This window comes from Rousettus aegyptiacus, unplaced genomic scaffold (assembly GCF_014176215.1).
Source record: "Rousettus aegyptiacus isolate mRouAeg1 unplaced genomic scaffold, mRouAeg1.p scaffold_m13_p_4, whole genome shotgun sequence".
Lineage (NCBI taxonomy): Eukaryota > Metazoa > Chordata > Mammalia > Chiroptera > Pteropodidae > Rousettus > Rousettus aegyptiacus.
The window spans coordinates 66,334,818-66,347,614 of NW_023416307.1; the positions used below are offsets into that span (position 1 = coordinate 66,334,818).

Consider the following 12,797-nt stretch of genomic DNA (forward strand, 5'->3'; position numbering starts at 1 on the left):
TTGTGGGCTTTAATTCCATTTTTTCTCTTCTCGCGGTATTAAGCTTGGTGTAAAATGATACATTTAACATTAACTGAGCTTCGGTTGAAAGATATAATAATTGCAAATATGTGTATATTCAGAGTATTTTGGAAGAAAACATGAGGGACCAGTAAAATAAATTAACTTACCTAACATATTGTAAAGGTATTTATTTGAAAATGTTTGCTTAGTGGCTGTAATATGGAAACAGTGAGAAAATAGGTTCTTGATACATTACATAAAAAGGAAATATCAAAATGTGTGTTCGACTATAGAAGAATCTGATTAACCTTAATTGCGATTAAAACTTGTATATTTATAGTAATAAAGTTTCTATTTATAATCCAGCTACCTTTATCCTGATGGGAGGAGTTATAATCCTGATTTAACTGGATTATGTGAACCTACACCCCATGATCATATAAAAGTTACACAGGTAAGGACAATTTCTGCAAATGTATTTATAATTAATAAGTGTCCATAATGCCTTTGAAATAAGATTCTCTACTTATGCTAGAGCCAAGGTCATGTACAGGTATTTAATACAAAAAAAAAGTACTTAAGGAATTGTAAAAGTATTTGAAAGGAAAATACATTATTTTTTTGATAAAAATTTCTGCTGTTAATCTTCTCGCTTCAAATATAATATTGGCATTTATGTGGGGAGATAGATAAATCCATAGGTAGGTAGATAAATATGAGGGAGCCATAGGTTTAGAAAACCCCAAAGCAGATTTGAGTGATTATAGGCATTAGCTTTCAGAGTTGAATTAATAATCGAAGCCTACTTAAGATATTAATTATATTCTTATAAATCCGTTGTTGGCAGCCTCATAGATTATGAGTGGGAGTATCAATTGGTAAAGTCTTTCTTCAAGGTAATATTCAGTAATTATCAAAATCTAAATAAAAACATCTTTTGACACTAGATTCTCTCTCTATATATACACATATATATAAAATTTTATTAATGTATACACACAAAAATCTATATAGCAGGTGTTCACTTTAGCATTTTCTATAAAAATGAAAAGTTACAAAATACCAAAATATGCAATTATAGGTTAGAAAACCATATTATACTCATACTTTAAAGTCATTAACAGGATAGTAGCTCTACATATTCCATGGGAACTTCTGCATCTTTTTTTATGTAAAATTTATGTAAAGCTTAATTATGTTACATTTATGTAAAGCTCAATTATGTAACATCTCATTTTGTAAAATTAAATTACGTTAGTTCAGTTTCTGTAAATAAATAAGGAATTACCACTTGAACATATGAATACACTTTTAAAAAATTAAAATTAGAAAACACCAAACTAGTAACAGTATTTAACTGAGGAATAAAAAGATTTGAGGAGTCAAGGAGAGAATGAAAGGACCATTTGCATATAATTTAGTTCTAAAATCTATACCATATTTTTGTACTTTGTTTAATAAATAATGAGAATCTATTAAAAAAACAGAAAACAATAGGTAATTTTTATTTTATTTCTAATACTTCAGATTTCGCTCCCAGTGGTCTTGATATTATTATGTGAAAAACACTTGTTGACATGTACAGTTCGTGGGCAGCCTTTAAAAATTCATATGATTTTCATTTTTGAAATTATGTAGTGATTCTGTATTTTATTATATATGTGAAGGAACACTTATAAGAGATAATTTCTTTTCTTAAAACTGTTGTTTAAAAATACATAAAGGAATAGTATAATTCTGTTAAATGATCTAAGTATTTGACTAGCCTACCTCTTAGGTTACATTGAATTTCGCATCTGAGTTTTTAGCTTAGGTTGTAATTTTTTTTATAATTGCAAATTGGTCCTTTGGATGCTATAAGAAACATAAATACTTATCTATTATTTTAGGGACTTAGTGATTTATAATTTCTTTTGGATCACTTTAAATTTATTTTCTTTCCATCTTGGTCCATTCTCTCTTGTCTTTTTTAAAAATTTCTTTAAAAATTATGCATATAGTCTCACACACATATACACTGTGGTAGATTTAATTTATATGTGCGTGTGTGTATCTATGCAGGTGTATGTATATGTATAAATATATATATATATATATTTTTTTTTTTCCTCAGCATGATTGTAAGATCTTTTAGTAGGTTAGGGATTAAATATTGTTATTTATTTATTCTACCCAGTGCCAGGTACAGAGACACTTCACTAGACCAGAGCACTGCCTTATTTAAACTTTCTATAATTCCTTTTTTTGTGTCCCTATTAAAGAACACTTTTGTTTTTGTATTTTCTTTACATTCACCAATATACTTATGTCTTCAGTATTTGAACACTGATAATTTTATTGTACCAAGAGGTTCTAAACTAGTAAACAAGAGAACAGTTTTAATAAAACAATTTTTGCTGGCTGATGTGATTAAGGTTGGGAAAAGGGTATGCAATTTAGAGATTTAGTATAGAACTTGAGGAAAATTTAAACATATTGAGCTCGAAGTAGTTTTTAATTCAATATATTTTATTAATGCTTTGAAGATGATGTGACATAATACATGTGGGCCGCAGTTCCTAGATTGCAGGAAGGGCTTGGGAAATGCTGCTTTTCTTCCATTCTGGAACTTCTAAAGAGATTCAAGAAATAAAATTTAGTATTCAGTCACTTATATACATGGTAATTTGACAGTAAAAACAGTGAGTACATGACATTTGTAAAGAAAAGTAAGTTATTCAATTGCCTTTTAAAACGGTAAGTTTTGTCTTTTGAGTCACTGTGACTATTGAAGCAAGTCCCTTTCTAAAGAAAAAGTACAAAACAAATAACGTAAAGTATTAAAAAAGCTTACACAATTGCTGATGAAAGTTCAAATCTTTTAAAAAATGATTACGTTGACCAAATTTTTGTCAATTTAAAACATCTTAAAATAGTAACATAATCTTGATAGAATCAAGTGTGATAAATTTCAGTTATTATGTTTGAGAAAGTTATTAGTTCATGGTACAGATGCTTTAACATTGCCTGTATTTTTTCCCCCCAAATTCCAGGAACAATATGAATTATATTGTGAAATGGGCTCCACTTTTCAGCTCTGTAAAATTTGTGCTGAGAACGACAAAGATGTCAAGATTGAGCCTTGCGGGCATTTGATGTGCACCTCTTGCCTTACAGCATGGCAGGTATAATCAAGGTTTAATTAGCAACATGGGTGTCTCTCTTCTTTATATTCCCTATCAATTATTTTCATCTTAATAATTCAGGAAGTAATACTGATAAGTACTTTGTTTGAATAGTTGTTTAAAAAAACCTCATGTCTTTTAGTTTCTTTTATTTATATAATTTGATCTTTTTACTGTTTTATAAGTTGATTCTTTTGCATGTATAACTTAATTTTATATTATTCGCAAGTAGTTCTATTTCTATAATAGTATTGACTTCAGAAAGACACTTATCCATATTACCAACTAACCATATTTACCCAAGTTTTTGTAGGTAAGATTCTATTTTCTGTAGGTCAGATTCTGAAGTAAAGTAGATAAATCTTATGCTGATATTTCAACCACTCCTCTTCTGAGGAGGTGTGGCTCCTGTCTCACATATGCCTACCTTTGCGCTGTAAGGCTAAAATCGGATAATTCAGTCAGGAAAAGCCTCCCAAATACTTAACAGTTCCTACAGAAACAGGCATCAAGTTTTTTCAATTTACAGAAGCAGAATTTAAGATAAACTGGCTTCTCTGTAGGCAGATGCTCAATACATATAAATTGACTTGACGCTTTTGAATAAGATCTAGAGAATTAACTGGTTTCCCCAAGGGCTTTCTGATATTTCTTTATCTCTAAGAAAGGTTGGGATTTTAAAATGGATCTTTGGACACATTTCCAGCTTTGAGTGTTTGGACGATTCCCAGAATATTTTGATCAAGCCATTTTTTAACTGCTGTTTGACGTATTCAGTATTGAAGTGAGTGTTATTGATGGTGTTTAGAAAGCAGATAAATTTCTAAGCCTTTTAAAAAAAAAATTGCAGTTCAGTATATAGTCAACATCCCTACCCTGTTCCTGAGTCCTTGATCTTTACAACCCAGAACCTCTGCATTGCCTGAGGAAGAATAGCCTTAAGGGGTCAGGCAGGGGGAATGCAGCCTCAGAGGAGCACTAATGTCTTTTGAACTCATTACTCAGTAATAAAATATAGTGATTTTCATATCTTATAAAAGGGCCTCCGCTTCCTTTGGGAATATTTTTTAAAAATGCAGAAAAAGTGGAAGAACTAAGAAATTACTTATGTTTTGTAAGTCATTTCTGAGCTCTGACATCTTTGTTATCTCAGTAAAACTTGTTCAGCATCTTTGTACTTCTCTCTTCCAATGGTATTTGTTTTACGTTTTACTTTAGGTTTTTCTTGATATCCTTGCTCTAACTTCCCTTTATCCATTTATGATGTTGGCAAATTCTGTGAAGTACAAGGAGAAGTTGGAGGAAGGGGGATGCTCAGTGTAGCATCAGCAAACTCATTCTCAGCTCCGAGGCACTTGAATTGCCATTTAAGTTATGTTGACATTAATACTTTTTCAGACTTAGCAATGTCTTTTCATAAATAACGTAGTAAATTTAGTTACTCCGGTAGAAGGCAATACTGTTTGCGAGTATGTTTCAAATGTATCTATAGAAAGTATTATATAGATGATACCATAGATTGTGTGCTGGACTGACTAGATTATGACTACCTTAAGATACTTTGCTTTATCTCATAACCATTCAGTATTTCACAACATTAAACTGATAAAGAGGCCCATTGTGTTTGTCATAATTGGGATTGATTGACTTATGCCTTGAGTATGGTAGCATGGTTCTCAGAGGTACAAAGAAACTAAAAGCTTTGCATTTTTCTCGAAAGAAAACTAGAATTTGGGGCTGGTAGAAACTTCCAGTACTCTCTGCCTTGATGCCTGGCCTGTGTATTTCAGCCTCTTCTCTTGGGGTCCCAGTCTTGGAGGATAGGCAAACACACTATTGCAGGACTTGGCATCTTTAACTTGATACCACATATTTGGAAGTTAATTTGTTTATAACTCAGAAGCTCCCATTAGTTAGGCAGAAACCTCTAATTAGTAAAGATTGTTGTTTAAAGTATTGTACAAAATAGCTGTTTACCTGTAGCCTGAGGATAAGTAAAAGGATGTGGCAGAATATAAAACAAAGATTTTATTTTACATTCTGTATACTTCTTGAAAGAAATATATCTTTTAAAATATCAGGGCCAGTACTATATATTTTATTTAATAAGTTTGTGAACTATTTGCAGTAAGTATGTTATGTGGAAAAGACAGGAATATTTCTCATTTGGCAGGGCTGTTTTGTTGCTATTTTATTCTTCGCATCACTATTACTTTTCTGTATATTACTTACTGTACATTCTCCAAGTGATGTAGTTCCTCTTGCTAGTTGCTAATCAATTCCTTAATTCACTTCATGATTTTTCATATTGGTCTAAAGGCCTTATATGAAGATATGATTGGACATATTTTCATATAAGGCCTTTAGAGCAATATGAAAAATCATGAAGTGAATTAACATTTGTTATTTCTCTGTTTTACTCTGAAGTACTTCTCAGTTTTACTTTTAAAAATTGAGGAAGTGTATAAATTGCCAAGCACTGAAAACCGTGTTTGAGTAAAATTTTAGGAGGAGCTGTATAAGAACGTAGTAATAAAGTAGTAGCTTACTAAGAAAAGTAACGGCAAAATGTCAAATTCAGATGTACTCAGAAGGTTGAAATAATAACCAAATTAAATCACACTTACGTCACTAGATTAGATTCTAATCTGATCATAGAATTTTGCGTATAGGTTAATGAAAAATATGCAAAGACGTTATTTTAGCATTTTTTAGATTCTCACACACAACAGCTTACAATTAATAAATATTTGTGATAGATTTTACATTCTGATATATGTTCCTGTAAGCTCTTATATCTCATTGTATCTGTATTGTAAATGTTTATATATTTACTTGTTTCTCTCCTAGAATCTAGATTGCTTTACCTATTTTAGAATCTAAAGGAAGAAGAAGACTAAGATTATATTAAATAAAGACATTGATATTGTAGAATAATTGTAAAAAGCCCTTGTAATGACTTATTCCTTCCATTTTTCTTCTGAGAACTATCTTTTTGAAGAACTTTTATCATGCTCAAGATCTGAGAATGAATCCTAAGAATATGTTCCATTTAGTAGCTGCTAGGCGATTCCCTTTAACTTTTCACATTTTGATTTTTTTCCACTTGTTTTTGAGCCACATTATTTTACTTTTATTGCTTGCAGTAATACCGGCACTAACCTAGAGGAAGTAAGACTGACTTTCTTCCTTTTATCGCTTTTTTATACAAAGAAACATGCACAGTGATTCTTGGTTCAAGTTTTCTCTACCCCGAAGACAAGTGGTCTTAGGCCAAGGTTTGAGAATTCCGAAGTGACATTTGTAGTCTCTCTATCTTAGTAGGATCTAAATGGTTAAAGGAAGCTTCAACTTTTGAACATTTCCGCTTTTGGATAACCTGAATATGTACAGATTTCACACAGTGGTGCTTCCTGTCAACACCAACTGATCTGTTTTAGCAGCTTTCATATTGTATGACTAGTAGTGCTTGACAATCATTTAAACATGTTATTGCAAAATACCCCTGTTATTTAATAAACATCAAAGTCATAAAGTTAATCCAGTTAAAACACATTTGACAAATGTTAGATGTGCTAAAAAAAATAAAATAAAATTGCATTGTAGCCTTAATGAGCTTTGCACTGGATTTAACCTTAATGGTGAATATGAGAACAAAAAGAACAAAATTATTAAACATTTTCATAGTTCAGTGTGTGTGTGTGTGTGTGTGTGTGTGTGTGTGTGTGTGTATCAAGCATTGTATTTAAACTTGCAGGTGTAATTGGAAATGCAGGACTTAATAAGTTGCTGGATCTGAGTGAAGGTTGTAATATATGTCTCTTTTAGCTTCATTAAAAATGATACAGGGTTAGAATCCATGTTTTCTCTTTAAAGGCAGTGTTTTTGTTTTATAAGCTTGTTTGTTTTTTCTATAGGGAAATTAAATTTTCAAACTTGATTATGTACAGGAATAATTTATTTTGCTTTCCCTAAATGGTTTGGCAGAAACAGACATGGATCGTTTTATTCATCATTCTCCAAGATCTCAAATCTATTCATTCATTCATTTAACATTCCTTAAGCAGCTGATATGGCCCAGGTTCTGTACTAATCTCTGAGCTAAGAACACTACAACGTAGTACCTACCCTCAAGGAGTTAAAATTAAATCATAGTTTTATAAAGGGCACAGTATTAAGAATTCTCGAAATGAACATCTTGTTATCCTTCTAATTTAATTATGGATCTGAGACATTTTTGTTATGTTCTGCTACTGTGGTTGGGTATGCGGATATGGAAAGGATTCTAAAGGCTGCATGTTTGCCAAGAAGCTCTGATAAATCAGTCAGAGTCCAATAGGAAATATTAAACCCTGACCATAAAACATTACTCCAGTGTGAAATTCTAGCAAGCCATTCCTCACCAACGTTTCCTTTCCTTTCATTTGATGGCCTACTTTGGTTTAATTGAAATTCATTGGAGATTTAAATTTTGTGTAATTAACAGAAACTCTAAGAAATGCACAGTATCAGTGTCAGTTGTTAGAGGCTGCAAGTGGTTACTATTTAATTGCTGTCATAATGGCCCATTAGTCATGCCTCCAAAGAGGTGTGAGGTACTTTTTTCTCCTTCTGAAACATCTGTGCGATTTAATAAATTGAATAAGCAAGCCAGAGGTTGCACAGAATACTAAGTAAGTTGAATAATTACCTCTCTAGAGGCATTCTTTGAAGTATTGTCACTCTGGGTGTGGTATTTCTGTTGTACCTTTGGCAGTAAAGTGTTTTTCACTTCCACCCTATTTCACAGATATTAACAAAACATTTTTCTTCTTCACCCTGAATTCCTACACATCTTCCTTTTTATAGTAGCGTATTATGCATTGGTGATATTGGTGATATTGCAGGGTTACTATATAAGGTGTAAAGTAAGGAATTGTTTTCATTCTATTTTTCTGGGAGTCTAGAATATGGCTTCTGAGCTCATGAATGGCACATACTGTGTGCCTCAAATATTGCTTACAAAATTAAAATGAATACACATAAACCAGTTGGATTTTTAGCCTTATTATTATAACCAAGAACTTCAATTAAAAGTAAAATTAATTTTTTCCTTCTGCATATTTTACAAAATAATTTAAAGATATGGCAGTGTTCACAATAGTAATTCACAAAAAAATCAGTAGATAAAAATCAGTAAGCTCTGATTTTAAAGAGTTTTATGACTGTCCTGTATTTAGAGAGCATCACTGAGGAAAAAATGTGTAGTTTTCTAAGAGAGGTGAGAAGCCAGCACAACCACATTTAGGGCACTAAGAAATAATCTTTTACTGTATCTATCTTTGAAAGTAACCAATTTTCACATTTCTAGCCTCAGTGAAATTTTGTTGTCTTAGTACTGCAAAACAGAAAATAATATTTGCCTTTAAGATTGTTTTATGTTGATTTTCTGTCTTTGATTACACCTGTGTCTTTTTATATAAATGTGACAAAATGGGGGAACTCCTCTTTCACTGTGGGAGCCACATAGTGGGTGTTAGAGTCGTCTCAAAATGTTATGATAATGTGGAGGACTAGAGTTCATGATCCTACAGATGACAGGAATGTAAAAGAGGAGACATATGAGAAAGGAAATCTGGTAGACTAGTGCTACTCAGTCTGGTAACTACATGAAGTAGATGCGTACTTCATGGTGACATGCCTGGATAATGGCAGATATTAGCACTTTGCAAGCATTTTGAGTTGGCTCTAACAAAGGCCTTTAATAAGTATTTTAAAAGTTGGCTCCCTTAAATAAAATGTCTACAGAATGCAAACCCTTGTAAACTTCATGTATTAAAGGTTTAAATTGGATTCTAGAAACAAATATTTAAAAAGAAAGCAATTACTATGTAAAAAAAGCAAAACCAATTAAGATTATAATTACTGGACAAGTTTTGCATCTTCCCATTAAAAGCTGAAACTTATCAATTAGAGGAAACAATATTCATTGGTTTTAGTAGCTGCTTTAATTTGAAACTTGATTTTTGAACAAATAGTTATATATTTTGTTTTCGGTTTTCAATGGTAGTAAGCAGCTATTTTAAACTTTATTTTAACCTAGCCTATGAATCTAAGATTGAGGAGTTACTACATTCTGATTTTATAGTGTAGTACAGTGATATTGTTGTGATGAAAAGTTTGTCTCTTAAAACAGACCTCCTGTATGTAATTTCTTACTCAGTACCACTTAGCTGTGTGACCTTCATCAAATTATGTAAGCTCTCAATTTTCTTATTGGTAAAATGCGTATAATAATTGTACCTACCTAATAGGATTAAATGAGTTAATACAATAGGGCTTGGAATTTTAGTTATTGTTGTTCCTAATATAGTAACCAATAGTATCACTTAGAAAGATATCTCATATTTCTGCTTATTCTTAATTTATATACACTGATGATTCTGTAGTTTTTAAATTGTATTCATTTTATAGCAAGATAGAATTCTTATGGATTCATGAACTTTTTTCAGATGCTGAGATATATTTCCTTAGTTATCGTACTATATTTCTTTGTTCTTGAGACTATTTTTATAGTAAGTATACTGGTTGGAATTTGCATAGCACTTTGGAAAGCTTTGAATTCATTTCTATCGTTCAGATGTCCCTTAAAACGCACATGCTCTCATTATACCCTACAAGTAAGGTGAAATGGTTTATCCAGTGTCACACAGCTGTAATTAATTAGTGGATTTATGCTCCTAATCCAAATATTTGATTCAGAATATCTGTCCTCCTTTTCTGAGTTACTATTTTCATGGACCTTCTAAATTAAAACTAGAAGTCCTGTCTGCATTCATCAGTGTCTTCTCCCTTGCCCATCATAAAAGAGTACCAAACCCAAAGAGCTCTCCCACTCTGGGTTATTTAGTCTAGGATTACTACTAGCTGTCCTCATTTATTTTTTCATTTATTCTTTTAACAAAAAGTTATCGAGCTTCTGTTATGCACTGAAAATGCTTACTATAGATCCAGTCTACTCTCATGAAATGGATCTATGTATCCATTTATCTATCTATTTATAATTGTTCCATGATTTAAAAGATTTATGTTAATTTTAAATCTACTTGAGATATAGCAAGGCAATGTAAACTAGAAGTTACCAAGGCAGAAAACACACATGCACAGCAAAAATATAAAACACACTGCAAAGTGAGACTCATGAAGTCCTATGTATTCTCTCAGGCCCTCCATAATATTGTTTATGTGGAAAGCATGAAGTAACTGACTTTAAAGTGTGTCCTCAAATAATTATTCTGAAAACAAAGAAATTGTACTATATAATATTTATCTTTGAAAAATTAAAAGAAGTTATTTAAGAGATAATATCCATCTGGACAATATTTAACAGAATATAGAAGGTGCCTAAAAGATGATGATGATATGATACTGCTAATATTAGGGTATTGCTGGTAAGTGGTAAAGTTTTTTGGAAATATAATTTTTCTATTTTTCTGTCAATGTTGATTTGTTCTCGGGGTACCTAAAGTTATATTTAATGTCATTAACTTATAGTATTAAAGGTTGGTGTGTGAGTCTGAATTATTGTATTATGAGCATAGTACATAGTTATATTTCAGATGAGTGTAGTACTCACTGATAACTTCTGCATCCTTTTTTTTAGGAGTATTTCATATTTGAAGAAGTGAAATCTACTGAGTCAATTAGAACGGTGGAGTCCCCAGTACTTCCTCTTAACATTCTCAGAATATTTATATGTTGGAGACTAGAAAGGGAGTTATTTATTGGTTTTTTTTTCCCTTCATTAACATATGGTTCTTAATCCTACATTAACTATATGTTGACAGAAACATTATTTTAATTATTGAGGTGCAATGCTGATGAATTATGTGCTTGTTGAAGACATTCTTCGTGGATATTCAGTCAAGCATCTGACAGAAGCTAGGGTGGAGTACCAAAGTGGCATTTGAGAATTTATGGTTAAACTTAATTTGCATATAACAGTTGGTTTACAGAGAAACAGTGATGGGTGAAGTCATATTAGTGTAAATACCATTAAGGAAGCACATTTAGGGTGATCTATGTTTGCATATTAAAAAGGATGTACATCGCAGCTGTTTTTTGATATAGTGAGTAATATAAACTCTTAACAAAGATAAAGCTGAATAGAAAATATGTTTTGTGATATATGTTCCTAAAACTGCTACTCTAACATACAACAGTAATTTATATAGCATTAAACTTCAGACAGGAGAGGTGGAGTAAAACCTAAATTGAGTGTTAGATGAACTGTTCTTAGTCTCTTTCTTGTGTCATCAAGATGCTATTATTGTCTTTCACCTCCTTCCCTTTCTAAACTTAATCTTTTCAGTTACTCTTTATTAGGAAATAGATGACATAAACTATAAGTCATCCTTAACCAAAATAGTGTGCAAATTGACCTCGGAGGTTCTAACAGAAGCCTTTGTAGTCAAATACAGTGGTTCAAACATTCTAGGCAATGCACTCAAAAATAATATGACTTTAATGTTTTAAGTTGAGGGGACTCATTTTTAGTTATGATAATTGTATTATAGTTAGATCTTAGAAGATTTTCTATTTTTAGATACACATGCTAAAACATTTACAGATGAATTTATGTAATGTGTATGATGTGCTTCAAAATAATCCATCGGTGGAGGGAACAAGTGAAAATACAGATGAAACAAGATTGGGCACGAATCGTTGAAGTTGGGTAACAGGTGTATATGGATTTATCACACTTTCTGCTTTTTCATATGTTTAAAATTTTCTGTAATAATTTTTTTTTTAGTGTGTGAACAAATGCAATGTCAACTTAGGACCCAGAATACTGCTTTCCATCCTTCATACATTAAAGATGCAAAGAACATTAGCTCTTTCATTTCTTGCTCTTATATGTAAAAATATCTTTTTATAATTTTGTTATGCAGATCTGTAAGAAAACTTCACGAGAAGCACACAGTATGGATACTTTTTAACTTTTATAATAAGGAAATTTTACCTGGATGACAACACATATTGAATATGCACTTAAATTTAATGTTCTTGTTATCGAAAAATAGGAGAAAGGTTTAGATTTGATTAAATATTTACTGCTGTGTTAGAAAATGTCAATTCTAAGATAGAAGAATTAAGTCTCAGTTTTATCATCTGTAAAATGATGGAGAACATAATATTTAATAATATTGCCTCAAAGCCCAACAGAACTTAGCATGTGTGGCAATAAATGTCAAAGGATTTTGTATTAACATGTCTGTGTTGTTTTCGCCAATTTAGTTCAACCATTTACCATTCCTAGTTTCTCTGCCAAATTATGTAACAGTAGATAAAAAAAGGGAATGTTACAATTTCTTTTCATTTCCCAACCTAAAGAATGTTTGTTTGTTTTTGACAATTTCCGTGGCAATGTAGATGTTCAATTTGTTAATCTGAGTGACACTTGGGAAAGAATAAACTACCTACTACAGGATCTGCCTCAGAATGGTTGCTCAGCGATTTTCCCACCAGAGGAGAGAGAGTTATTCTACTGGTGATCAGAGTATCCCTGTAGGGCAGGTAGACTACCAGTTTCCCATCAGACCAAGTAGATGGGGCAGTCTTGAATTAAGTACTGAATGGTTTCTTTAAAGA

At 31.6% G+C, this 12,797-nt stretch overlaps 1 protein-coding gene across 9 annotated transcripts in view; it reads left to right on the forward strand.

The window, feature by feature from the left end:
- CBLB (Cbl proto-oncogene B) overlaps positions 1-12,797 on the forward strand; it is a 200,431-nt gene that overhangs the window by 110,950 nt on the left and 76,684 nt on the right. For all 9 annotated transcript variants that reach the window (XM_016151503.2, XM_016151498.2, XM_016151501.2 and 6 more), the window contains 2 exons: positions 370-457; positions 3,036-3,167. In XM_016151503.2, the coding sequence (XP_016006989.2) occupies positions 370-457; positions 3,036-3,167 (220 nt within the window). The remainder of the gene's footprint in view (positions 1-369; positions 458-3,035; positions 3,168-12,797) is intronic.